The sequence below is a fragment of the Macaca thibetana genome, chromosome 14, assembly GCF_024542745.1.
Source record: "Macaca thibetana thibetana isolate TM-01 chromosome 14, ASM2454274v1, whole genome shotgun sequence".
Classification (NCBI taxonomy): Eukaryota; Metazoa; Chordata; class Mammalia; order Primates; family Cercopithecidae; genus Macaca; species Macaca thibetana.
In genome coordinates this window covers 63,753,807-63,776,029 of record NC_065591.1, presented here as the reverse complement: position 1 = coordinate 63,776,029, position 22,223 = coordinate 63,753,807, and the positions used below count along the sequence as shown (strand labels likewise).

The window sequence follows — 22,223 nt, the reverse complement described above, 5'->3', positions numbered from 1 at the left end:
CCCAAGGTCACAGGAGAGGGTCGCATACCGCAGATGGAGCTGAGGGAACTGGGGGAGGGAGAGGCAGGCGGGCCCTGAAGGTGCAGGGTCGTGTGGGCCTCGGGACAAGGCAGGGTAGAAGGACCTGGCTCCCACGACCCTCCCTCCCTGCAGCCCCCCAGAGCCTCCAGCACCATCCCTGGGCCCTCTCTGCGTTCCAGCCCTCGTGTCTAAGCTCCCCGGAGGCGTTTTCTCTCCGCCCTCAGCCCCTGCTCTCTGGCTTATGGCTGTCCCTGGCCCTGTCTCTCTGAGACTGTCCCTGGGCATATGTGTCTGTCTCACGATTCCTGCCTCTGTTTTGTCTCATCCCTCCCCTGCTCTCCACCGCAGTCCTGGTTGCCGTCCATGTCTCATCCTGACCCCTTCTGTCTCCATGCCTACCTCACTCTCTTTCTCGTCCCCCTCTGTCCCTGTCTCCTCCTGTCTCTGTCTTACCCTCATCTCCTGTCTCTGCCCTGTCCCCGCTCCATCCCGTCTTTCGCTGTGTATGTTCCGTTCTTGTCTCCCTCTGTTTACCTGTATCTCTTGTCCCTGTCTCCATCACTGTTTCTGCCCCTTTTTCTCCCGGTCTCTGTTTCCTCTGTCTACCCACGTCCCCTCCCTGTCCCCATCCCAGGCTCCGTCTCGTCCCGGTCTCCATCCCCCTTCCTGGGCCGCCTCCGCAGTCTCCACCGGGATGGGACCTCGCTGGGGGCGGGGCTGAGGGGCCAGATCGGAATAACTCGGTTATCAGAACGAATTGAATTAACTTCTTCACACGAGCGCCGCCAGGCCTGCATCCCCGCCCTTCCGCGGGGCCGCAGGTGGGGAGGCCCGGGAAAAGGGTCAGTACCCTCTGGCCTCGGACGCTGTGCAGAGACCGAAGGTCTGGTCCGGATTGGGGCAGGATAGGCACTCCTGGGATAGGGTCCCGCGCATCCCAGCTCCACACCTCTAGAGCTCTAAGAGGGCGGCTGGGACCCTTCGGGGTGGGGGTCGGGGCGGCTGGGGGCGGGGTCTGTGCGTCCCAGGCCCCGCCCCGCCGGAGCTAGCCCCGCCTCGCCCCCCTCCGCGGGGTCCTGCGCGTTAAAAGGCGCGCGGGCCGGGCCGGCTGCACTTGCGTAGCACCCGGGCTGAGTGCGGCCGCGACGGGGCGGGCGGGCTCTCGGGCGCTCAGAGCTGGCCTCGGGTCCTCGGAGCCTGGCGCTCGAACCTCCCTTCCGACCTCGACCCGGACCCAGACCCCGACCCGGCCTGGCCCGGCCCCCGCCCCCGCCCCCCGGGCCGATGGACTACTCCTACCTCAATTCGTACGACTCGTGCGTGGCGGCCATGGAGGCGTCCGCCTACGGCGACTTTGGCGCCTGCAGCCAGCCCGGCGGCTTCCAATACAGCCCCTTGCGGCCCGCCTTCCCCGCGGCAGGGCCGCCCTGCCCCGCGCTCGGCTCCTCCAACTGCGCGCTTGGCGCCCTACGCGACCACCAGCCCGCGCCCTACTCGGCAGGTGAGCGCAGCCCCGGCCCAACCCTCCCTCCAATTCCTGCAGAATCCCCGGGCCCGCTCGCCAAGTGAATGCGACTGACTCCCTCAGCCGCCCCCATTCCTGCCTTGGCCAGACCCTCTAATGCCCCGAGAGACCCCCAGAATACGAGAGGTTCTCCGCAGGAATGAGCCTCACCCTCTCATCTCTCCTGTTCCTTTTTCTCGTTGCCAAATCTCTGTCTCGTGCCCTTCAGGTCAAGGAAATGGATCCCCATCCCGCTCTGGGCCCCTTACCAGGCCTTCCCCTCACCACCTGCAAAGACTGACCGCTAAACCTTCCCCTCACCACCTGCAGAGACTGACCACTAAACCTCTACAAGCCCTGGATCTTTGAAAAAGGCTCCCAGCTCAGCCCTGTCACCACTTATCACCCCACGCCGTCACCCCTGCCCCACAAGATGCATGACCCCCAGCAAGGACCTCTGCAGGCAGCTAAGCTGCCCAGACGGGAAGCTTCCTAGAACCCCCCGTGGCCATCAGGCCCTTCCTGCCCTGTCTTGGACCCGTGCTGCCTGGGCCGGAACCCTTCTGTAGCCACCAAAACCAGATCCCGTAGCCCGCAATAAAGGGGCCCGGGTTTTTAAGCCACTTGTATTTCCCCACTCCCCCACAGACTCTCCCAGCTAGAGTCCTGTAGAACATGGAAGCAGCTCCTGCATCCCCAAGCCTTTTGATCCAAGTCCCTGTCCAAACCCTCAACCTCACTGAGCTGCTCAGTCATCTTATCCCTCTGATTACAGTCCCAGCCTGCCTCATGGAATTTTATCTCCTTCCCTCCTGGGAAGACCACTGGGGACCCAAGTAGAAGACTGGGGCCTAAGGGCCAGGCACAGTGGCTCACGCCTGTAATACCAGCATTTTGGGAGGCCAAGGCGGGTGGATCACTTGAGATCAGGAGTTCAAGACCAGCCTAACCAACATGGTGAAACCCCATCTCTAGTAAAAATACAAAAAAAAAAAAAAAAAAATTAGCCGAGCATGGTGTAATCCCAGCTACTTGGGAGGCTGAGGCAGGAGAATCGCTTGAACCTGGGAGGCAGAGGTTGCAGTGAGCTGAGACCATGCCATTGCACTCCAGCCTGGGAGACAGAACGAGACTCCATCTCAAAAAAAAAAAAAAAAAAAAAAAAAAAAAAAAGACTGGGCCCCTTAGACTGGGAGCTGGGGGAGAGATACGAGAAATGAGAACCTGGATTTGGAGAAATGAGAACCAGGGTGGGGAGATTGGGTACCCTGAGCCAGATGAGGGTAGGGATTGGGAAGAGGGGAGACAGGCTCCAGAGATACAGGGTTTTGAGACCAGAGAGATGGGGATAAGGTACAGAGAGATGGGAGCAGAGGTGGAAGCACTGGAAATCCTAGGAGAAATGGGGACTCAGGGTTGGGGAGATAGAGATAACAATCAGGCGATGGGGACCAAGGAAGATTAGAAATAGAGATGAGGAAGATGGGAATACAAATGGGGTGCTGGAGACAAGAATCAGGGGAGATGGAGGCCTGGAGAGATGGGGCAAAGATGGAGATTGGAGACCTCTGGTGAATATGAAGACTTAAACCAGGGTTAGAGACAGGGAAGGGAGGTACTGTCAGAAACACTACCTATGGGGCAGTGGAGACTGGGATGGGTATAGGAAGAGAGTTGGGGGGCAGTGTTGGCTTTGGAGGAGATGGGACATGGAGAAGGTGCCTGGGGAAGAAGAAGAAGGGCAAAGAGAAGATGGAGGAAGTCTTCTCAATGGGCACAAAGAGAAGAATGGCCCAGAAGTGGAAAGTTGAAGAGAGATTCAAATGGAGGAAGATGAGGAAGAGGAGAGGGGGACATCTAGGGGAGAATGAGGGCCAGGGGAGTGGGGCAGGATTGAAGAAATGAGGCTTGGGAAGGGGGGAGGTTGATGGGTGGAGGGAGCCAAATGTGTATACAGCTGAAAGCCAGTGGGATGGCTGGTGGTAGGGCTGAAAGGAGAGCCGGTGGGAGGTTCTCTGTTGCAGAGCCTTGGCCCAGAACTGTTTAGTGGGAAGCCTGGCAATGCTGATGAGACTTGACAGACATCCAGGGCCAGGGTAAACAGAGGGAGCAGACGGGCTGAGAGACAGGAGGGGAGGGCCAGAGGCAGGGGTTGAATGGGGGTGCAAGGGGAGGTGGAGGGAACAGGGCTTGGGAGGAGGGCGTTGACGGGGGTGGGGTGGGGGAGGGGGTGTCTTGGCTGGAGTATTGGATTATGCTTTCCCCTTGGCCGCTCTTGGGGCTCGGGTCTCCCTGATCTCCATCCGCCTTTATCCCGCGGGCTCCACTGAGTGATAGGGTGAACAGGCTGTTGGGACCAAGAGGAGGGACCAGGCCAGGGACGGGGGAAGCGTGTGATTCCCTCGGAGCTGGAAACAACGGGTTGAACTCTGCTTCTCCCCTATCCTTGTTGCTCCCCCACCCGCCCTGCACACACCCGCAGTGCCCTACAAGTTCTTCCCAGAGCCATCCGGCCTGCACGAGAAGCGCAAGCAGCGGCGCATCCGCACCACATTCACCAGCGCACAGCTCAAGGAGCTGGAGCGCGTCTTCGCTGAGACCCACTACCCCGACATTTACACGCGTGAGGAGCTGGCTCTCAAGATCGACCTCACTGAGGCTCGCGTGCAGGTGCGTATATGCACGTGTGTGTACGAGAGTGTGTGCCCATGGAAGGAGGAGACCCGATCTCCCAAGGTAGCTTCAGGCCACCTCCGCTCTGTCTCCCTCCTAGGGCAGAACGTTCCTAGAGATGCTTGAGAAGCCAGGAGGGAGTCCGAGGGGGTAGAGGGAGAGACCCAGGCGACCTCAGGGCCGAGCTGAGGAGTGGAGGGAGGCCAGTCAGCACCCCTGGGGTTCCCTATCCCGGCGCTGCAGCTTTGAAAACCCGGAGCCCGGGAGGCTGAGTTTGTGGCAGGCACAGGACTGAAGAGAGCCGGGCTAGAGCAGACTGTTGTCTATTTGTACAACTCCGTGTACAGATGTTCATTTGGCCCACCTTGACTGGACGCCCTAGACAAAAGGTTTTCCTGGTGCCCTAAACTGCTCTCCACGGCCCTGGAACGCTCCAGGAAGGAAGTCCCAGAGCTTCCTAAAAGAAGGAATTGGGGGAAGAACTTAGGGTGAGGAGAACGGAGGCAGGGTCCCCTCCAGGAGACCAAGAGTGCTGGGAGGCAGCGGAGTCAGCGGGTGAGTGGATCCCAAGGGCAAGAACCCAGGGATCTGGAGGCAGGGGCCAGTGGAGCGCGCAGAGGGCAGCGGGCTGAGTGCAGGAGGGCCGAAGGCCCCTCCAACTAGTAAGAACCCGGGCCCGGTTCTCTCCGAACCAGGATCTCACTCGGGCCTTGCGACCGCGGGCTGACCCCGTGCGTTCTCCGACCCTCGTCCAGGCTGACTGGCCCCTGTGCCCGCAGGTCTGGTTCCAGAACCGCCGGGCCAAGTTCCGCAAACAGGAGCGCGCGGCCAGTGCCAAAGGGGCGGCGGGCGCGTCGGGCGCCAAAAAGGGCGAGGCGCGCTGTTCCTCAGAGGACGACGACTCCAAGGAGTCCACATGCAGCCCCACGCCGGATAGCACTGCATCGCTGCCGCCGCCGCCTGCGCCCGGCCTGGCCAGCCCACGCCTGAGCCCCAGCCCACTGCCCGTCGCACTGGGCTCCGGGCCGGGACCCGGGCCAGGGCCACAGCCGCTCAAGGGCGCACTGTGGGCAGGTGTGGCGGGCGGTGGGGGCGGCGGGCCCGGCGCAGGCGCGGCCGAACTGCTTAAGGCTTGGCAGCCGGCCGAGTCCGGCCCCGGGCCCTTCTCCGGGGTTCTGTCCTCCTTTCACCGGAAGCCCGGCCCCGCCCTGAAGACCAATCTGTTCTAGCTGCCAGCCTCTGGAGGCTCCGAGCCTGCCCTCAGAGACGTCCCTGCCCCTCCAGGACCTGACAGTCCCTCCCATCCTGGCCACCCACCTGGAAGTCCCCATCCGTCTCCACTCCCTACTGTCTCACCCCTGGGTGTGTCCTCCCTAACTTTGGAGACCAAGTCAGGGCCACTCTCGTCCTCACCCACCCTCTACCAGCAGAGCGGAATTCTTTTCACCGGGACCCCCTCCAGGAGAACCCCGGAGCCCCTTCTAGCTTGGCCTTCTTTGGATGCGGTACCACATGAGGCCTGCCCCTAACACAGTGCCCTCAAAGTGAAGGTCCTCAAGGAGGAGCGGCACAGGCCCCTTCCCTGGCTCTGCAGTGGCTGGGTCACCCCTTACGTTGGTGACCAGGAAAGTCTGCTGCCCCACCCCTCGGGCCCACCCGCCTTAACCCCACCCATACAGAGGCTGGTGGTTGCGGGATAATCAGTGGCCACTGCCAATTCGTCCCTCACGTGTCTCCTCTCTTCCCTAGCCCGTCTGGCACAGAGGGTGGACCTGTTGGAGGAGTGGAGGGGCTGCCCAGGGAATGGGACAGAGGTATTTCCTTTCCCTAAATTTTTTGGTTGTCCTTTTTCTTTGAAAAACTTGTAATTTATTGAAGTTTTACTCAATCCAAATAAAACTTAATTTATTGAAGACATCACGCCGCAACCCTTCCGACTGCCCAGGAGACTGCCTGTAAGACCTTGTCCCGGGCTGAGACCTGCGAGGAACCTCCCTCCCCAAGCCCGCCGCCATGCATCCGCAGCGCAGGGCAGCACGGACAAGGAGACAGAACTAAGCAAACTGGCACTTTATGGCTGAGATCCTGCCCCACCCCAACTAACCCCAATAATATTAAGGTGCCCTCCCTCCCCAACCCACACAGAACAGTTTAAATAAACCCCAGCCCGGTCCTCGGGCTCTTCCTTCATTTCCGGACGGACACCCGCCCCCACCCTCAGCGGGGGTGGGGAGGTCTTAGCGAAGCGCCTCCCCTGTGGTTCAGGCCCGGTGGAAGGCTGCAGAAACACTGGTGAAAGTGGGGGCCCAGACGTACCCAAATGGGCCCCCACAGGTACCCCTGGGGCTGGGAGGCGGAGTCCAGTAAAAGGACAGCACCAGAGTAACCAGGGTCCTCGGTAACCATGGCAACTGACCTTCCGACCTGAGCCTAAAAGGCGAAGGGCAGGATGCACTAATTAGGGCATTGCAAATGATTGGGCAGCGGGGAATGCTGATCCCCAATAAATAGGCAGAGACATACTCCCCTGACCCTCATAACTTTTCAACCCTGGGGCCATAGCTGGGCCTTGGTAGCAGGGAGGGGCGCTGAGTTCACAGCTTCGTGGTGCCTCCGCTATCACTTGCTGAGCTGCAGGGTGTCCAGAAGGAGGCGCTTGTGAGCCGGGTCCTGCACCCCAGCCTCCTCCAAGTCCTCCTCGGTGATGTCACTGTGGAGTAAAACGGCCTGGGAAGTGAGATGGGCTAGGGGGTCCTGAGGGCCCCAGCTCCGCCCCCGGGGCCAGCCCCTCCGCCACCTGAGAAACTCCAGGTCGTCCCAGCCATTATGCACCAGGCCCTCCTCATAGCGCTCCAAGCCGATAGCCCGCAGCCAGGCACCCATGCCTGCCTCGCCCAGCCCGCTGGCCCGCCCGCCCTGCGGGCACGGAGCCTAAGAAAACAGGGCATGTCAGGGGGAGCTCAGTGTCCCCCATAGAAACACCTGCAGACAGTCACATTCTGCTGCATGCTCTGGGGAAAAGGAAGGGAAAGGCTGGGCTGATTCATGTGTCTCCCAACTTCCCAGTGCTCGGTTCAGGGTAGCGGGGACACCATGAGAGCTGAATGGTGGAGTGAAAGGGTACCAGTCTGTGGGCAAGCACACTCCTCAGGCACAAAGACAGCCACCCTGCTCCACACACCTCCTCTGCCAGGTCTTCCTGGATGCTCTCCCGGATGCGGGGTGGAGGGAAGCTGAGGGGCCGGCCATAGTCCGAGGACAGTCCCCGGTGTGGCTGCAGCTCCAGGGGGCCTGGGAGGAGTGCTGAGCGTGCGGGCCCAGCAGGGGCGTAGTCCACCTCGCTCAGCGTCTTGGCCATCTGCAGCACCGAGCAGGACCGGTCATCCCCACCGGCCACTTCCCCCAGGAAAGTGCTGGCTGGTGAGGGGCCTGGGGGCAGTGGGGGCCTTGGATGGGCCTTGGGAGGCGGCGGGCCACGGGCCTCACCCCCCCCACGGCCCCGGACCACTGGCCCTGGTAAAGGATCCAGGCTAGGTGACAGGAAGATGGCTGAGTCCGGCAGTGGTGGAGGTGGAAAGTCTGGAGGGGGCAGCGTGCCTCCAGACTCTTCATCTGAAGAACTCCCCTCTCCCACACGAGGTGGCCTGTGGCGCCCAAGCTGTGGAGCAGGCACTGTAATGGCCACTTTGTTCTTCGTGGCAGGTGGGACAGGGGCCCTGGCAGGCGAGGGTGGCTCCGGGGGCAGCAGCTGGTGTGGGACCCCTTCAAGGACGTAGTAGGCAGGGTTATTGAAGCTGTTCTTGGGTGGGGGGGCGGCCACCCCTTCTGGTTCAGGAGCTCCCTCTGGCTTCAACCTGGGTGTAGAAGCAGAATGACTCCAGGATCCAGGAACCCAGGTCTAAGGCAGTGGGAGCAGTGGAGGGAGAACTAGACAGGAGTCAGAAAGGCCCCTGGTCCTAGACTTTCTCATGACCTTGAGCACATCAGCTGCCCTTAGTTTCCTCATCTATAAAGGTCAGTGGGAGGATAACCCTTTGAATGGATAACCCTTGCCTCACTTGCTAAGATTCTTAGATCTTTCATATCTTTATCTGTAGCTGTGAAACCTAAGCTAAATGGTTCAGAATAGAGGTGCCAGAAGACAGGTCAAGTAAAGCCTCCAATGAGAGGCCAGGTTTGGAAAGCCTCTCGAGGCACCCACAGTCAATCCACTGCAGAATCTTTCTCAGAGATTCAGGTGGGTCTTATTCAAACCTGGGGATAAAACCCGGGTGACTGACAACAGCTGAAGATGAGTAAAAAAGCACCAACCTGTACCTAGGAATTTATGTAAGTTTAAGCAACCATTGGATATAATTAGAAAGCAAGCCTCACTTTCCCAAAGTGTGACACAGAGCACTAATTCCCCAGGACGTTAATAGTTACTATGTGGAAAATAAGTTTCCTGGCCCATTAAGTTTGAGAAACCATATTAAACAGAGCTGAAAAGAGGTTTCCTTCCTGTCCACATGCTCAGAGCTTTTGGTAATACCAATGTGCACTGGGAATGTCTAAGAAAAGAATCTAGAAAAAAGCATTTCCCAAACTCATTTGACCACAAACCCATTTCAAGTGGGGCCTCTTGCAGGACAGAGTTCCAAAGAAGGTACCCTGGGAAATCCCAGGCCGAGCCGTGTGCCTCCTCTAAACAGAAGGCTCAAGCTAGGTCTGTTTACATGGAGGGAGCTGTCTTAAAAACAATTTCAAATTCCATTTTTAAAGGCGGAATCGAGAGGAAAGGCTGACTGCTCCCTTTGACTCAGAGCCACACCTAAGGGTGGCCTGGCTGGCCAGAGTGGCCACAGGCATAAGGCTGTGGCACCTTCAACCACAGGGTAGCAGGGCACCTAAGCAGCTGACGATCCCCAGTCCAGCCCTGAGACCCTGCAGGGGATAGTGATGGATAGAGGTGGGCAGGGGAAGCAGGGGCAGTGACAGGTTCCTTCTCTCACCTGGGGGTCAAGGGCTCCTCCCGGGGAGCTGCTCGGGGTGGGGCTGGGGGCCTCCCAGTTGGTGGAGGTTTCTCTGGTTCTTCGAATAACCTGGAGAGCGGGCAGGAGGCCTCTGTGAAGGCTGGCTTGCGGCTCCCTGACCTGCCAGGGATGCACAGGAGAGAGGAGATGAAGTGGGGTTGACCAGATGCCCCCAGGTGCCCTTTCATATGACATTCAACACAGCCCTAGCTCACCTGGGCTCCTGGATCCCTCGGGACACAGAGGGGGCTTTGCTCTTTGCTCCTGCCTCATCCTTATCAATGCTGATCCATTCTGAGGGGGCAGGAAGGGAGACTCAGAGGAGACCTAGGGTCCTGGATCCCACAGACACCCACGGGGCCTTCCAGCCCTTTCCCAGCTATGCCTTGGGGCAGACAATTCCCAGCTGTGGCTGCAGAACCTCCAGGTATCCCAGAGGTTCCAACATGCCCCCGACACCCCAGTCCTGCCCTCCTAGATCTGTTCACACCACCCTATCTCATGTCCCATTGAAGTCCCCACCGTAGAGCCGCTCACGGGTGCCCAGGCGCTCCGTGGGCACCCGCACCTTCATGGAGCCTCTGATATTGCCTGTCTCCTCGCCACGGTGGGACAGGAAGGTCAGGAACTGTTGGGCCGTGCTGCCAATCATGGACTTGAGTGCAACCACACATTCCCCTGAGGGGCAGATGGGACAAACCAGCAAATTACCAAGCCAATCTAGGCCCTGCCTGGCTTCCTGTTCCCCTCAGCACCCCTCACTCCTCACCATAGGATTCATAGCCATCCATGGACTTGACTGTGAGCAGGAGGTGCTGGTCCTGCAGGTACTCGATATCAGCCAGAATTGGTTTGAGCTGGGAAGCAGGGAGGCCCAGTGAGGAACAAAGCCCTGCCACTTCCTCCTGCCCCTCCCACATGCTGCTCCTGACACTACTCATTCTTCACCCTCAGGTCATCTGTGCTCACTCACACTCAACTCTTCAGAGAAGAGCCAAATCCTTAATGCAGAAGACACAGCCCTATACAGGCCTTTTACAGCACTTAGCATCACTGTAACTAATTAATTTTCTCAGTAGCTAACACAGGACCTGACATTTAGCAAAAGCTCAAGAAGCATCTCCTGAATGAATGAACAAACTGCAACAAGGTTCCACACTCCCAGAATAAAGCAAAGGCCTTTATCCTCACTCATGCCCATACACACACACACACACACACACAAACACACACGCTCTGCTGGCCCCACACTCCCTCCCAGGCAGGCTCCTCAATAAACTCTTCTGCACTCCTCTCTGTGCCCTCACTCATAAGCAGGGGCCCTGCCCACAGCCTCACCGTGGGCAGCTGGCGTGAAGACCACTGCACTTTGAGGAAGTTGATGTTGTCACTGCTTTGGGCATCATTCTCAAAGCTCTTCTTGTATTCTGGGTGGGGGTGGGAGACACCCAACTGAGTACCACCTCTCAGCTTCCCTTCCCACTAAGTAGGGGGCTGACTGCACCCTCTGGCCTCCCATCCTCCTTGGCCCACACCCAGCCCCTGACCCGCCTCTGACCCTCCAGGCAGGTAGAGTAGAACTCGATGAAGAACTTGGTGCGGCTGGCTGTCTTCACAATGGCCTCGATGCTCTCAAACTCAATGTAGGCCTGGTCTGAAGTCTTCGAGAGCCCTGAGGGGAAAGGGAGAAGAGCAAACAGGAGGGCTGAGAGGATCACAGGAGGAATGGGACAGAGAAGCAGGGCCCTGGGACATGAAATCAGGGGTCCAGAGCAAGGAGGCAGGGCCACCAACAGGGAAACTCCAGAGCCCAGACCCTGGACCAGAGCAAAGAGACAACCCAAGAATAAAATGCCCATTGAAGAGGATGCTGGGGACCAGAATGCCTGCGGGATTGCCACATGTCCAGGCATACTCAGGGACACACACGTGGGCCCAGACAGACACAGGCACATAGATACGTGTACACTCACGTATGTACACACACAGGCATGGGCACATAATTCTTGTGATGGCCCCAGCACACAGACACCCTGACACATCACACCTTGAGAAGCACTCCTGCACTCACTGGTACACACACCCACACACACACTTACATAGTCAAACCTATGTACATCCCGAGGCCACCAGCTGTGCCCACTCAGATTATGCCACATCCACAAGCACATCTGGAACAGTCACCTTTCTTGGAGATGAACTGGGAGGTAACTCCAACCTCAAATGTCCCAAACACAGGGGAGTGGTCACTGGTGACGATGTCATCAGTGCAACCTGGGGAGAGGCGATAGGAATGGGGACTCAGGGAGAATATTCCCACCCTCTGCACCCACCTCCCAAGGTTAGGGCAGAGTCCAGATGGTGACCACCCCAGATCTCCCATCACTCTGTCCGGGAGGCTCTGACCATAAGAATTGCAGATGATGTGAGTTTCAGGGTAGGATTTCCACAGAATCCGGTCACACCATGAGGGCACATTGGTCCGGACCTGGGGCAGGGGATGGCAGCATGGTTAGAGCTGACAGCTAGGGGGCTGCTTGGCATGGACCCCACTCCAGAGCTGATAAGTCCCCACACTTCTATTACAAGGGGCCCCAGCACCCACCTCCCTTCTCGGATCCTCACAATACCCAGGATCACCCAAAGGCCTCAGAGGGGCCATGAAGGCTGGAGTGGAAGCTGCAGAGACCCATACCCTTGACCCAAATTCTTGATTCATCGCAGGCCTGGGGTCCCCCAAGGCCCATGCCATTTTCTTGGCTCACCCCAGTTGGCTTCTGCTTGTGCCAGGCATATGTGTCCCGGGAACCCCGCTCATAGCGGTAGGTGGGTGGGAAGGAGATCTCCTCCTCACCTGAGGAAAGCAGGGGACAGGTGGGGTTCAGGGCCCTGATACCCAGGGATACTGCAAGCCTCCCAGCCCTCAGATCACCACCTGCCGGGCCCACACTCACTGAATCGAAGGAAGACCTTGTGCTTCTCCCGCTCCAAGTTGAGCTGGTCCACCCTGAGGAGGGGCTCAAACTCCTTCCTGCTGATGTAGTTCAGGATCTCCTGGGGTGCAGGATGCAAAGGCTGGAAACTTTCCTCCTGAGCCAGAGCCAGGGGTGATAGCCCATGTGACCCTTAGTCTCCCTACAGCCATGGCAGGGCCCTGCTCACACCTGGATATCCATGTCCAGGCGGTAGTTGAGGTCCCCAAACCAGAAGAGGTGTGTGAAACGCAGAGAGATGTCAAAGGCACTGAGCTGCCGGTCGCCCAGCGAGAGCAGCCGCAGGATGTCCAAGTAGTTCTGGTTCCTCCTAGGGTGAGGGGTGTGGGGTGGGGAGGAGTAGATCCCCAGGGTCAGAGCCAGAAGTCAGGGATAGGCGTAAAGGGAAGAAGTCTCAGGAGTCAGGGATGGGATAAAGATCCGGACCCCTGGGGACAAGGTCAGGGTCAGGAACAGAAGGGTCTTGAATTGGGGTAAGAGAGCAGGGGGTCTCTGGAGACAGGCCTGCGGGAGGGCCATGGGCTGGGATATGGGAGCGGGAACAGGCCTCGGGTGAACAGGATGGGTGTAAAGAGACCATGGGAAAGGTGCCCCCTCACCGAGCCGTCTTCTCATTTCCTGAGGTAAGGTGACAATTCACAAAGCCAAATGAGGTGCCATTGAACATGAAGGAGACTCCCACAGCCCCCTTGTTCCCTTTTAGGACAAGCAAGAGAGGAAGGCCTGGGTCACCCTCAGAGGGCTCCCAAGTCTCCCTTCTGCCTCTCAAAGCTGCAGTGAGAGGATCCTCCCACTGAGCCACCAGACGCTGTGACACGGGCAGGCCCCTGCACACACCCACACCTTCGCTGGGGGGGGGTCCTCATTGGGCACACATGGTCTGTGTGGATGGCCTGAGTCTGTCTGCAGGTGTGAGCAGAGCCCCTGGAGATCACAGGGGACCCCAAGGGTGAAACTGAAAGGCCCTGCAAATTCTGAGCAGAATCTCTCCTGGGAGAGCACCAGACTAAAAATCAGGAGACCTGGGCACAATGCCTGGCCCCACCACTTACTTGCTATGTGACCTTGGGCAGGTCACTCAACCACTCTGGGTTTGAGTTTTATCATCTGTGAAACGGGGGTAATTATCCTGGCCTTGCCTTCCCAGTGGTGCTGGGAGAGATTTGGAATATGAATATGCTTTTCAAAGTTCAAAGTACCCTATATATGGGAAAACTAAGATCACCAAAAAAGGGGAATACTAGGCTTGAGAGGAAGCAGAAGCCATGGACAGAGGGACGCTGCCACCCTTGGGCACCTGCCAGCCCCGCTTACCCAGGGTATTGGCGATGCCAGTCTTCACACTGGACGTACTGACGTGGCTGATACGGTTCTCGTGCTCTGGCTTGACCAGCACTGCCACCTTGATATTCCACAGTGATTGCATGGCAATCTGGGTAGAGAGTGCATGGTCACCACTGCCCTGCTGCACCCACTGCCTGCATTTCCCCCTGCACTGTAAATAGACTTTTGTATCCATCACAGGATAGGAAGGCTTGCCACCCCTCTTCCTGAGGGACTGGAGATAAATGGTTCCTCTTGTGGCATGAAGGACTCAGGTCAGATCTCCCAAAGGATATGCTCAGGGATCAGAGAAAAAGCCAGTGAAGCTGTGCTCCCGGGGTTGCCCATGAAGTCAAGTAGGATAGTTTGGAGGTGGTGTGTGAGGACAGGGGCCTGGACAAGATGACCCCCCCTCACCGGGCGGTAATCCAGATCCGTAAGCTCCTTGAGGCCCCCGCGCAGTAGGTCCAGCCACTCGCGGTCACCCACTGAGTTCTCCTGGGTCCCAAAGACATAGATGTCATGGGGTATGGTCACTGTGACCTCGTCCAGGGTCTTCCCCAGACCCCTCGATGTGAACCAGGATGTCACATTTTTTGGAGGTGGTACACTTCCTGGAGGTGAAGGGGGTAAGTTGGGTCTGGAGGGGTTAGGCACCTGCTCTGGAGCCATCCCTCCCTCCCGCCCCAGCCCCAGCCCGGGCCTGACCCATGTTCCAGGTGCCTATGAAGATGGAGATCATGTCGGGCTCATCCTGCTTGGAGTGTTTGTTCTTCATGAGCTGCAGCAGCTGGCAGAAGGCCTCCCGCTTCTGGGGGGACAGCAGCCACTCAGGGGCAGGTAGGCATCCAGAAAGCCCCCCTTCCAGAGGGATACCCTGCCAGTTGGCTCATGTCCATGAGGAGAGGGTCTGTCTGGTTCTCCACTGTATACCCACTGCTCAACCACCCGTTCTCAACACCCTCTACGCTGTCAGACCCACCCTTGCCAGGAGGGATGGCATGCCTACATCATGTGTTCCCTCTCTTCCCATCCAATGGGAAGCACCCATGTGGGGGACTCCCGCAGTCCCCAGTGGCCTGGCCCAGCCTGCTGCTCACCCGGGCACTGACAAAGATGAAGTCCTTGCGCTGAGTCCGGTCCTTCTCCTTCTCAAACACAACACCCAGCTTGTTCTGGACACGCTGGGACTTAATGAGCTGGCGGACTAGGGCATGGAGGACGGGTCACACAGGCCTGTGCCCCTGGGCCAGGGGCTCCACCCTGCCCACCCCTCCCAGGTCTGGCCCTGGCTCACTGCGGTCGTGCGTGAAGGTGGTCCAGTCCTCCTGGGAGTCCCGCTGTCTCCGCAGCAGCACCAGCCGCCCACCCTCCACATCTACGCTCAGTGTGAACTTCTGCGACTTCCCAATCTTGGTCAGGTCACCCAGGGTCACATCTAGCTTCACCTGTAGGCCAGGTGGGGAGGCTGCTGACAAGACCTTGGAGCAGGCAGCACCTTGGTCACCTCCAACCACCCTTTGCCCTGTGAGGCCCCACTGCCATGTACCTCAAAGGCCTGCACGGGGATGGTCTTGGCCTTACGTGTGGATGGCTGCGGAGCCGGGGGTGCTGTGGAGCTCATGTCCTGTAGGGCCTTTAGGGCCTGGAGGGAACAGGGCAGGGTGGGGCCAGGGGACACACTGAAGGCTGGGGCAGGGAGGGGCACAATTGACGTTGGGGCCAATGTTAAGTTGCAGACTCAGGGTTGAGATCAGTGCTAGGCCAATGACAGTGGCCAGTGAATTGGGGGTCAAGGGTCAGAGATCATGCTACCTTCTTCTGGATGCCTGACAGGAAGTCCTTTAGCACTGATAGCTTCAGCACCAGGCTCTCTAGTTCTTGCTCCCCTGTCTGTGGCAGGTTCTGGCGGGGAGGAAGAACCAGGCTTGTACATGAGTCACCTACACAGAGCCTCCCACCCAGCTCCAGAACACGAACCCACCTCCCAGAGGTCTCCCTACAATCCTACCTGCTGCTGCAAAAGGCGGGTCACCATGGGCGAGCTCTGCTGGTCAAACACCTTGGACAGGATCTCCAGGCCTGACAGGACTTTGTCCACCTCACTAGAGGAGACATCAGATCAAAAGAACCCCCACCCCAGCCTAAGTATAGGGAAGGGGGCACTGGGTGTAGCCTCCACTTCACCACAAGGATAAAGGGTACTGGTGAGGAAAGTCAAGAGGCAATGGCTAGTTCACTGTTCAGGGTCAGAGATCAGGGCACCTGTACAGCCAGGAAGCAGGTGAGGACAGGTCAGAGGTAAGGGTGTAATACATGGGGTTGGATGTCCCAGATACCTGTGCAGCCTCCGGCATGAGGTGGCGAGGGTACGAGTGAGGTGGGGCAGGTGGCTGGCTCCACCCCGCACAGCCTCCAGGTCCAGCCCGTAGCTGCCTTTCAGGTACTCGTGCGAGACGGTGCTCAGTCCATTGGGAGCACTTTGGGGAGGGGTTAAGAAGTCAGTGGAGGTCCTGCTGACCTGTCCCACACCTCTGCCCCATCCCTAGAGGAGACAGTACCTGTGGCAACCAGGATTGATCGGGGTATCTGCCTCTGGGCTGAGGTGGGGTAGGGGTTCCTAGTGGGGCCTTAGAAGGCCTCCCCACCCTTGGTAGGGAAATAGTTCTCAGAGGAGAAAAGGTCTCCTGTTCAGTGAATGGGATGGGGGTCTCACCTCTCAGCAGCTGGAGTTGTGGGAGTCTCAGGGACTGACAGGGGACTGCTGGGCCCAGTGGTGGCAGAAATGCTGGTGGAGCCAGAGCGCGGTGGCAGCGGGGGCTTCTCATCCTCCCCATCTGTAGGCAGGGGTCAGTGGGCAGCCGTTTGGACCTCCCACACTCAGTGGAGTAGGAGGCACGATGCAGCTGTAAAGTGACTTCCATGGAAAGAAGGATAAAGGGCCCCGGCATCATGGCCAAGGAAAAGGGGGTTACAGGAGAGGTGGGGTTGAGAAGGGGGGATGGGAAGAGGCAGGCAGAGCCAAGGGACAGGGGCAGGGAGGGGACCTGCACACTGGGAAGTACCTGAGGCATCCCGGTCATCCGGCGGGTCCGGCTCTCGCTCCCCCTCTACAGGAAGAAGCAGGGCGCACACAAGGCCCTGGTTGGGCTGGGCGTAGAGGCCGATGAGCTCGCCCAGGGTCTGGAAGCGGCGCACAGGCACACCCTGCGAGGTCTGTGGGCCAGCAAGAGGGGGAGGAAGGGTCAGCCAGCAGGTCCCCAAGCCCTAGGCTGGATCAAGGGCAGGGGTCAGGGACCCAAGCTCCTACCTGTACAGCCAAGAAATCTTCTCCATCAGGCAGAATGCGATACGTGTGCACATGCTTCTGATACCTGATGCCAAGGCAGGGACAGAATCTGTCACCCCCAGGCTGGGGTCTAAGACCCAAAGCACCCCTTCCTCCTGCCAGCAGGCTCAGCACACCGACCCCCTCTGCTTGGTTTCCCTAAAACCACCTCACAGGGTTAATGATGGGGCCGGTCCACTTCCACGCTCCTGGTGTTGCCTATTGGGCAGGAATGACCAGAACACCCCCCTCTCCCCACCAGACCTACACAGACTCCACATTCACCACAGGGCAGGGCCCGGGAAGCAACAGGGAGATCTTTTGTGGCCTCCACAGCTGTCTAAACAGCCCCTGTGGGCTGTGGTACCAGTCTGGGCCCCCCGCCAAACTAAGAATCTTCAGAAGCCTGGTTAGCCTCTGTTTGCACACACGGGCAACATGCTAACACGCGTGTGTGCCTCCCGTGTTTATGCTGCTGTCTGGCTCTGCTGGAGTCGGGTATGTCTAGGGCACTTTTGCCGAGGAGTGTGGGGACATCACCCTAGGCTTTCCCACCAAAGACGGCCCCCATGGGAAACCCGGGCCTCTAGAAGCCCCAAGCCAAGGAGGGGCAAGAGGGGTGCTGACAGACAGAAGCCCAGCTGAGCAGGTGACAGCTGAGCCAGGTGCACAATCAGTGGGGTATGGAAGATCCTCTGCTTCCACACCTCAGGGCATGCTTCCCCAAGGAGTCACCCAGGAATCACCCTAGGTATTTGGCAGGAGGGAGGTGAGGACCCCCGTACCGTGGCCCCCTCAGGGGCTCTCCTAGCTGCTTATGCTGAGTGTCTGTCACTGGGTGTTCCTTTGTAGACTATTATAAACACTATCTGTGTTTATTACAATAGCATACCATTAACTGAATCCTATCTGTGACACGCTGGGTACCCAGTGTCCTATCAATCTTACTTAATTCTCACATTTCCAAACAGATATTATTATCCCCATTCTCCAGCTGAGGAAATAGGCTCAAAGAGGAAAAATCATTTGCCTAAGGTCACAGAGTAAGTAAAAGGTGGAGTTGGGGTTTTAAACCATGGCAAAAGCCAGGGCCAGTATCCTAGCCTGCTGGTCAGATTGCCTGTGCCTGCTGGGGCAGGGACGTGTCTTGCATGTTATCCATGAACACCCGGAATGTATAAAGGTAAGCAAGTATGTGTGTATTTGGCAAATCTAAGATATTGCCCATGTCTGATCGTCCACGTCTGATCCTTATCCCCAGGCTCTTGAGATGCAGGGAGGAGCCAGAGTCAGCTGGCAAACCTGAAGCCCCCACTCACAGACAGACCCCTCACCCCATTCACAGCCTCCCCTGGCAATGGGGCCAGGATTCTACCCCTCCTGGGACAATAATGTTCCTCACCCAGACACAGGCCTCAGCTGTCCCCCTCCCACTCAACAGCTGACCCAGCACCTGCCTCCCTCCCCAGCCTAATTAGGGGGTATGCCTTAGAGGGGGCTGGGAGGCAGGACTCGGGGATATTCATCTGCCTAGTCTGTCCCTCCTTAGTCTCCCCCTACTGGGCCTCAGACTTGAGGCCTAAGCTGAGACTTACAGGGCCCCTTCCTTGTTGGGTCAATTGACTAGGCTAGAGTTTTTCAACCTCCATACCACTGACATTTTGGATTGCACAGTTCTTTGTTGTGGGGGACTCTCTTGTGCACTGTAGAATGTTTAGCAGTATCCCTGCCTTCTACCCACTAGATGTCAATAGCACCATCCCAGTTGTGACAATTAAAAATGTCTCCCCAGCTGGGTGAGGTGGCTCACACCTGTAATCCTAGCACTTTGAGAGGCCGGGGCAGGTGGATCACTTGAGGTCAGGAGTTCAAGACCAGCCTGGCCAATATGGTGAAACCCCATCTCTACTAAAAATACAAAAATTAGCCGGGCTTGATGGCAAGCGCCCGTAATCCCAGCTACTCGCGAGGCAGAGGCAGAAGAATCACTTGAATCCAGGAGGTGGAGGTTGCAGTGAGCCGAGATCGCACCACTGCACTCCAGCCTGGGCAACAGAGCGAGACTCTGTCTCAAAAAAAAAAAAAAAAAAAGTCTCCCGTGGTCTAGGCTAATGTGCCCCCCCACCAAAGATGTCAGGAGAACAAAGGGGTAAGCCGGGCGGATGGCGTGGGACAGCGGGCGCGGGCAGCGGGCGCGGGCGTTGCTGAGCCCTGCTCGGGCCATGGCCAGGACAGCCAGACAGGAGTTTGGGAGGGGGTTCACAAGGCCAAGAAATATCTAAATAAAGATCTAAATAACTGATCTAAATAAAGCAGCCCCCCCAGTTTCCCACTCACTGGGCCCACAGAAGCCAACTCAATGTCAAACTGCAGGGCAGGAGGTACAAAGCAAGTAGAAGGCTGCAAAACCAGGAGTGCTAACTCACTCCAGCACCACTACCACACTCGGCTGACAGGCACAGCCACAGGACCTGGCCCACTCAGAGAAGGACGAAGTATGGCTCTGCTCTCAGCACTCATAGCTCAGGGCTAGGGCAGCCAGGTAACCAGGGCTGCAGCCCAGAGCCAGGGCTCGCTCACTCATTGGTTCAGAAATAATGGCAAGGTCCCATACAGCCTCAGCCTCTGCTTCCCCAAGCCTTCCTCTCTACACCACCCACCACCGCCCCCACCAGCCATACACGGCCAGTCAGAACCCCAAAGCACAGAAAGGGGCCCTAAGGAAGCTGCCAGGCATCCCCACACACCCCGTCAGTCCCTCTGCCCCGACTCCCTCTCCTGCTCACCACTCAGTCCCTATCCAAACGGGACTGCACACAACGTGGAATGCACATCCTCTCCCCTGCTCACTTCTACCTGGAGGATGCCTGAAGGGGTCTGCCGGGGAATGCCCGAATGTTTCGTCCATCACAGTCACACTGGGCCGCAGAACCCCATATCCTCTGCCCTCAAGGCTCCTGAAAGTGCCCCCAGACACACAGCAGGAAGTGCCCCTGCGTTCCTCCTCAGACCCAGGAGAAAGCCAAGGCTCCCACTCTAGGGGGTGGAGGCGGGTCTGGCGTCCCGCCGCCCCACGCACCCTGAGCCGGGCCCCCTCCACACCCCGCCGTGCCCGCGCTCCCTGTCCACGCCAGCCCGCAAGGAGCCCCCGCCCCACTCACAGGACGCAAAGCGCGAAGGCCCCCGCCACGCTCTCGCTGTCTCGGACCAGGAAGCTGCCATCGCGGCCCGCCCGGGCCAGCAGCTCCTCCGCGGCCGCGCGGCTCAGGTCGCGGTGGTACCAGGAGGGGGCCTGGCTGCCCAGCGCGCCCCCCGGGCCCGGCGCCCCGCAGGCCGAGGCCATGGCCCGCGCAGGGCTCAGGACCGCCCGCGCCCGTCTCCCCGCGCCATCCGCCCCGAGACGCTCGGGGCTGAGGCTGGGGCCGGGCCCGGGGCCCGGGCCTGAGGATCCGTGGGCCGGACAGAGCCGGGGATCGGGACTCAGCACTCCGCCGCGCAGGCCGCCTCGTTCGCCGCGCAGCCGCCGCTGCCTGCAGCGCCGGCCTCAACTTGAAGAGAAAGAAAAGTTTGTTCAGAGGCGGCGGGGGAGGGGCGGGAGCGGAGCGCAGAGCCGGCGGCCGCCCCCTCCCCCTCCGCTCGGCCCGCAGCCGGGGCCGCCCCTGCCCCCAGCTCCTCCTGCGGGGACTGTGCCCCCACCTTCCCGCAGGGCCCGGGACCTCCCCGACCCCACAGTGATCCTGCCCCCACCATTCACCCGAGGAGATCCAGTCCCCAAACCCCCATCGAAATCCAAGTCCCCCAATCCTGGCCCGACACTTCGGGATCCAGGCACCTCCTGGAGAATTCAGCGCTTCTCAGTTCTCCCAATGATATGACCCCTAAACCCCATAATGGTCTGATTCCACTCCATGGCTCTTCCTCTCGGCCCCCGTACAGCTTGGCTGCATCGAGTTCCCCAAACCTGCGAAGGATCCAGGACGACCCCCCCACCCATTCCCTCCACCCAGGGAGGCAGGGCCCCCAACTCCCGCGAAATGCAGCCCCCTCTTAGATCTGAGCCCCCAACTCCATGGGGACCGTTCCCCGGCAAAGCCTGCGGGAAGATCCGCTCCCCCACACACCCCCAGACGAAGTGGGACGTTCTCGAGCCCCTCACGCAGCCCCTCCCAGCCCGGCAGAGCCCTTCCCCCTCTCGGCCAAGTTCCTCGGCACCACCCCCCACACCCGCAGGCCGGGCCTTGCGGGGGTTCAGCAGTCCGAGGCCAGAAGGATCCCCTGGCCCGTCTAGGAGAAAGTTCCCTCCCGGGATCCTGGCCGCCGCACGCAGACCCCCACCTCCCGGGCTGCTCCGGCGCCCCTTCCCCGGACAGCGGCCCTGGGCTCCAGGCGGCCACTTAAGATGGCCATCCGCGCTCGCCCCCGCCCTCCGCGCCTCCCGCCCCGCCCCGCGCCGCCCCGGGGAGCTGGGGGCAGCACCGCGCCCCGCCTCACCCCGCCCCGCGCCTCGGTCCGGGAGCCGCTGGCCCACTGGGTGACCTCGGGCAAGTCGCGGCGTGGGGCTGAGCTCGGCTTCCCGCTCTGGAAAATGGGGATCCTGTGGCGAGGACCGGCTCTGGGGGCCAGGCTCGTACCGCGCTCGGCACCGGGCCTGGCGCCCCGCCCGCGCTCCCGAACGGCGGCTATTTTTATTATTAATTAAGGAGGAACGAAGGTGACAGCTGTGTAAACTGTAAAGCGCGGCTGCGGGACGAACGGGTATTATTAGCACTCGCCCCCGCCCCAGCGGCTCCCTACGAGTCAGCAAACTCGCGCCTCCGCGGGCCGGACGCCCAGCGGGGAGCTCCCAGACGGGGTCCACTTCAACGACCCCTGGCTCCCTCCCCTCACGCCGTGAGCGGAAAGGGGACGCGGCCGCTGGAAAGGGGGCGGAGTCCATAAAAGGGTCTGGCCCGCCCCCTCCCAAAAAAAGACCTAGCCGGTGGCGGCGTCTCCGGGGAGTCGTCTTCCTGCCCCGCCCCTCCGCCCCCTGGCTCCTTAAAGGCGCAGGCCTCCAGTCGGGCTCCCGCCGCCACCATCTCCTGGGCCGCCGTGGGAGAATCCCTTTAACCTGGAAGAGAACTTTCACTTTGCTACGTTGAACCTGTTGACGGAGCCCGGGTCAGTCCCGCGAGCTCCTTCGTCTGTTTCAAATATGCATTGACTTAACCCAGCTGGAACAGAGCCTGGGACGTGGAAGGGGCTCTGTGGGGCCTTCCACACTAGATAAATGTAATAACTAAGAGATCCACCCACCCACCCAACAGTGCCTCCAGAACGCAATAACTCATCCAACAATCTGTGCCACCTTCCTCATCAGCCACCTTTTAGTA

General features: G+C 59.4%; 3 protein-coding genes across 6 annotated transcripts in view; 2 read left to right on the top strand and 1 right to left on the bottom strand.

The window, feature by feature from the left end:
* Positions 1 to 22,223, top strand: part of LAMTOR1 (late endosomal/lysosomal adaptor, MAPK and MTOR activator 1) — a 282,658-nt gene that overhangs the window by 96,227 nt on the left and 164,208 nt on the right. The window lies entirely within an intron of this gene.
* On the top strand, positions 1,134 to 6,115 carry PHOX2A (paired like homeobox 2A). The gene is made up of 3 exons (XM_050756404.1): positions 1,134 to 1,522; positions 4,008 to 4,195; positions 4,978 to 6,115. The coding sequence occupies exons 1-3, from the start codon at positions 1,306 to 1,308 to the stop codon at positions 5,425 to 5,427; spliced, it is 855 nt and encodes a 284-aa protein (XP_050612361.1). The 5' UTR covers positions 1,134 to 1,305; the 3' UTR covers positions 5,428 to 6,115.
* INPPL1 (inositol polyphosphate phosphatase like 1) lies at positions 6,077 to 20,416 on the bottom strand. Of its 3 annotated transcripts, XM_050756075.1 has the most exons (29): positions 20,016 to 20,141; positions 19,641 to 19,731; positions 16,837 to 16,900; positions 16,592 to 16,742; positions 16,243 to 16,363; positions 15,866 to 16,006; positions 15,538 to 15,631; positions 15,342 to 15,431; positions 15,076 to 15,171; positions 14,824 to 14,974; positions 14,627 to 14,733; positions 14,235 to 14,337; positions 13,944 to 14,140; positions 13,518 to 13,635; positions 12,803 to 12,899; positions 12,375 to 12,513; positions 12,165 to 12,264; positions 11,976 to 12,064; positions 11,617 to 11,698; positions 11,395 to 11,484; positions 10,769 to 10,882; positions 10,549 to 10,637; positions 9,980 to 10,067; positions 9,733 to 9,888; positions 9,426 to 9,504; positions 9,190 to 9,330; positions 7,380 to 8,052; positions 6,996 to 7,129; positions 6,077 to 6,908 (listed from the first exon to the last, which is right to left on the bottom strand). In XM_050756075.1, exons 1-29 carry the CDS (start codon positions 20,074 to 20,076, stop codon positions 6,818 to 6,820), a joined length of 3,747 nt encoding a protein of 1,248 aa, XP_050612032.1. In that variant the 5' UTR covers positions 20,077 to 20,141; the 3' UTR covers positions 6,077 to 6,817. The 3 variants fall into 3 exon arrangements, with proteins under 3 accessions (XP_050612032.1, XP_050612031.1, XP_050612033.1); XM_050756074.1 differs by lacking the exon at positions 19,641 to 19,731 and having other exon boundaries at positions 20,016 to 20,416; XM_050756076.1 differs by lacking the exon at positions 6,996 to 7,129.

What these genes read in the sequence shown, in the direction of transcription:
- PHOX2A (XM_050756404.1), top strand. Translation starts at nt 1,306, where the DNA reads ATGGACTACTCCTACCTCAATTCGTACGACTCGTGCGTGGCGGCCATG. An exon ending in GCCCGCGCCCTACTCGGCAG is followed by an intron (nt 1,523 to 4,007) that starts GTGAGCGCAGCC and finishes ACACACCCGCAG; the next exon opens with TGCCCTACAAGTTCTTCCCA. An exon ending in TCACTGAGGCTCGCGTGCAG is followed by an intron (nt 4,196 to 4,977) that starts GTGCGTATATGC and finishes CTGTGCCCGCAG; the next exon opens with GTCTGGTTCCAGAACCGCCG.
- INPPL1 (XM_050756074.1), bottom strand. Translation starts at nt 20,197, where the DNA reads ATGGCCTCGGCCTGCGGGGCGCCGGGCCCGGGGGGCGCGCTGGGCAGC. An exon ending in TCCCCGTGCAGGCCTTTGAG is followed by an intron (nt 14,975 to 15,075) that starts GTACATGGCAGT and finishes CCTGGCCTACAG; the next exon opens with GTGAAGCTAGATGTGACCCT. An exon ending in TCATCTTTGTCAGTGCCCGG is followed by an intron (nt 14,338 to 14,626) that starts GTGAGCAGCAGG and finishes CTGTCCCCCCAG; the next exon opens with AAGCGGGAGGCCTTCTGCCA.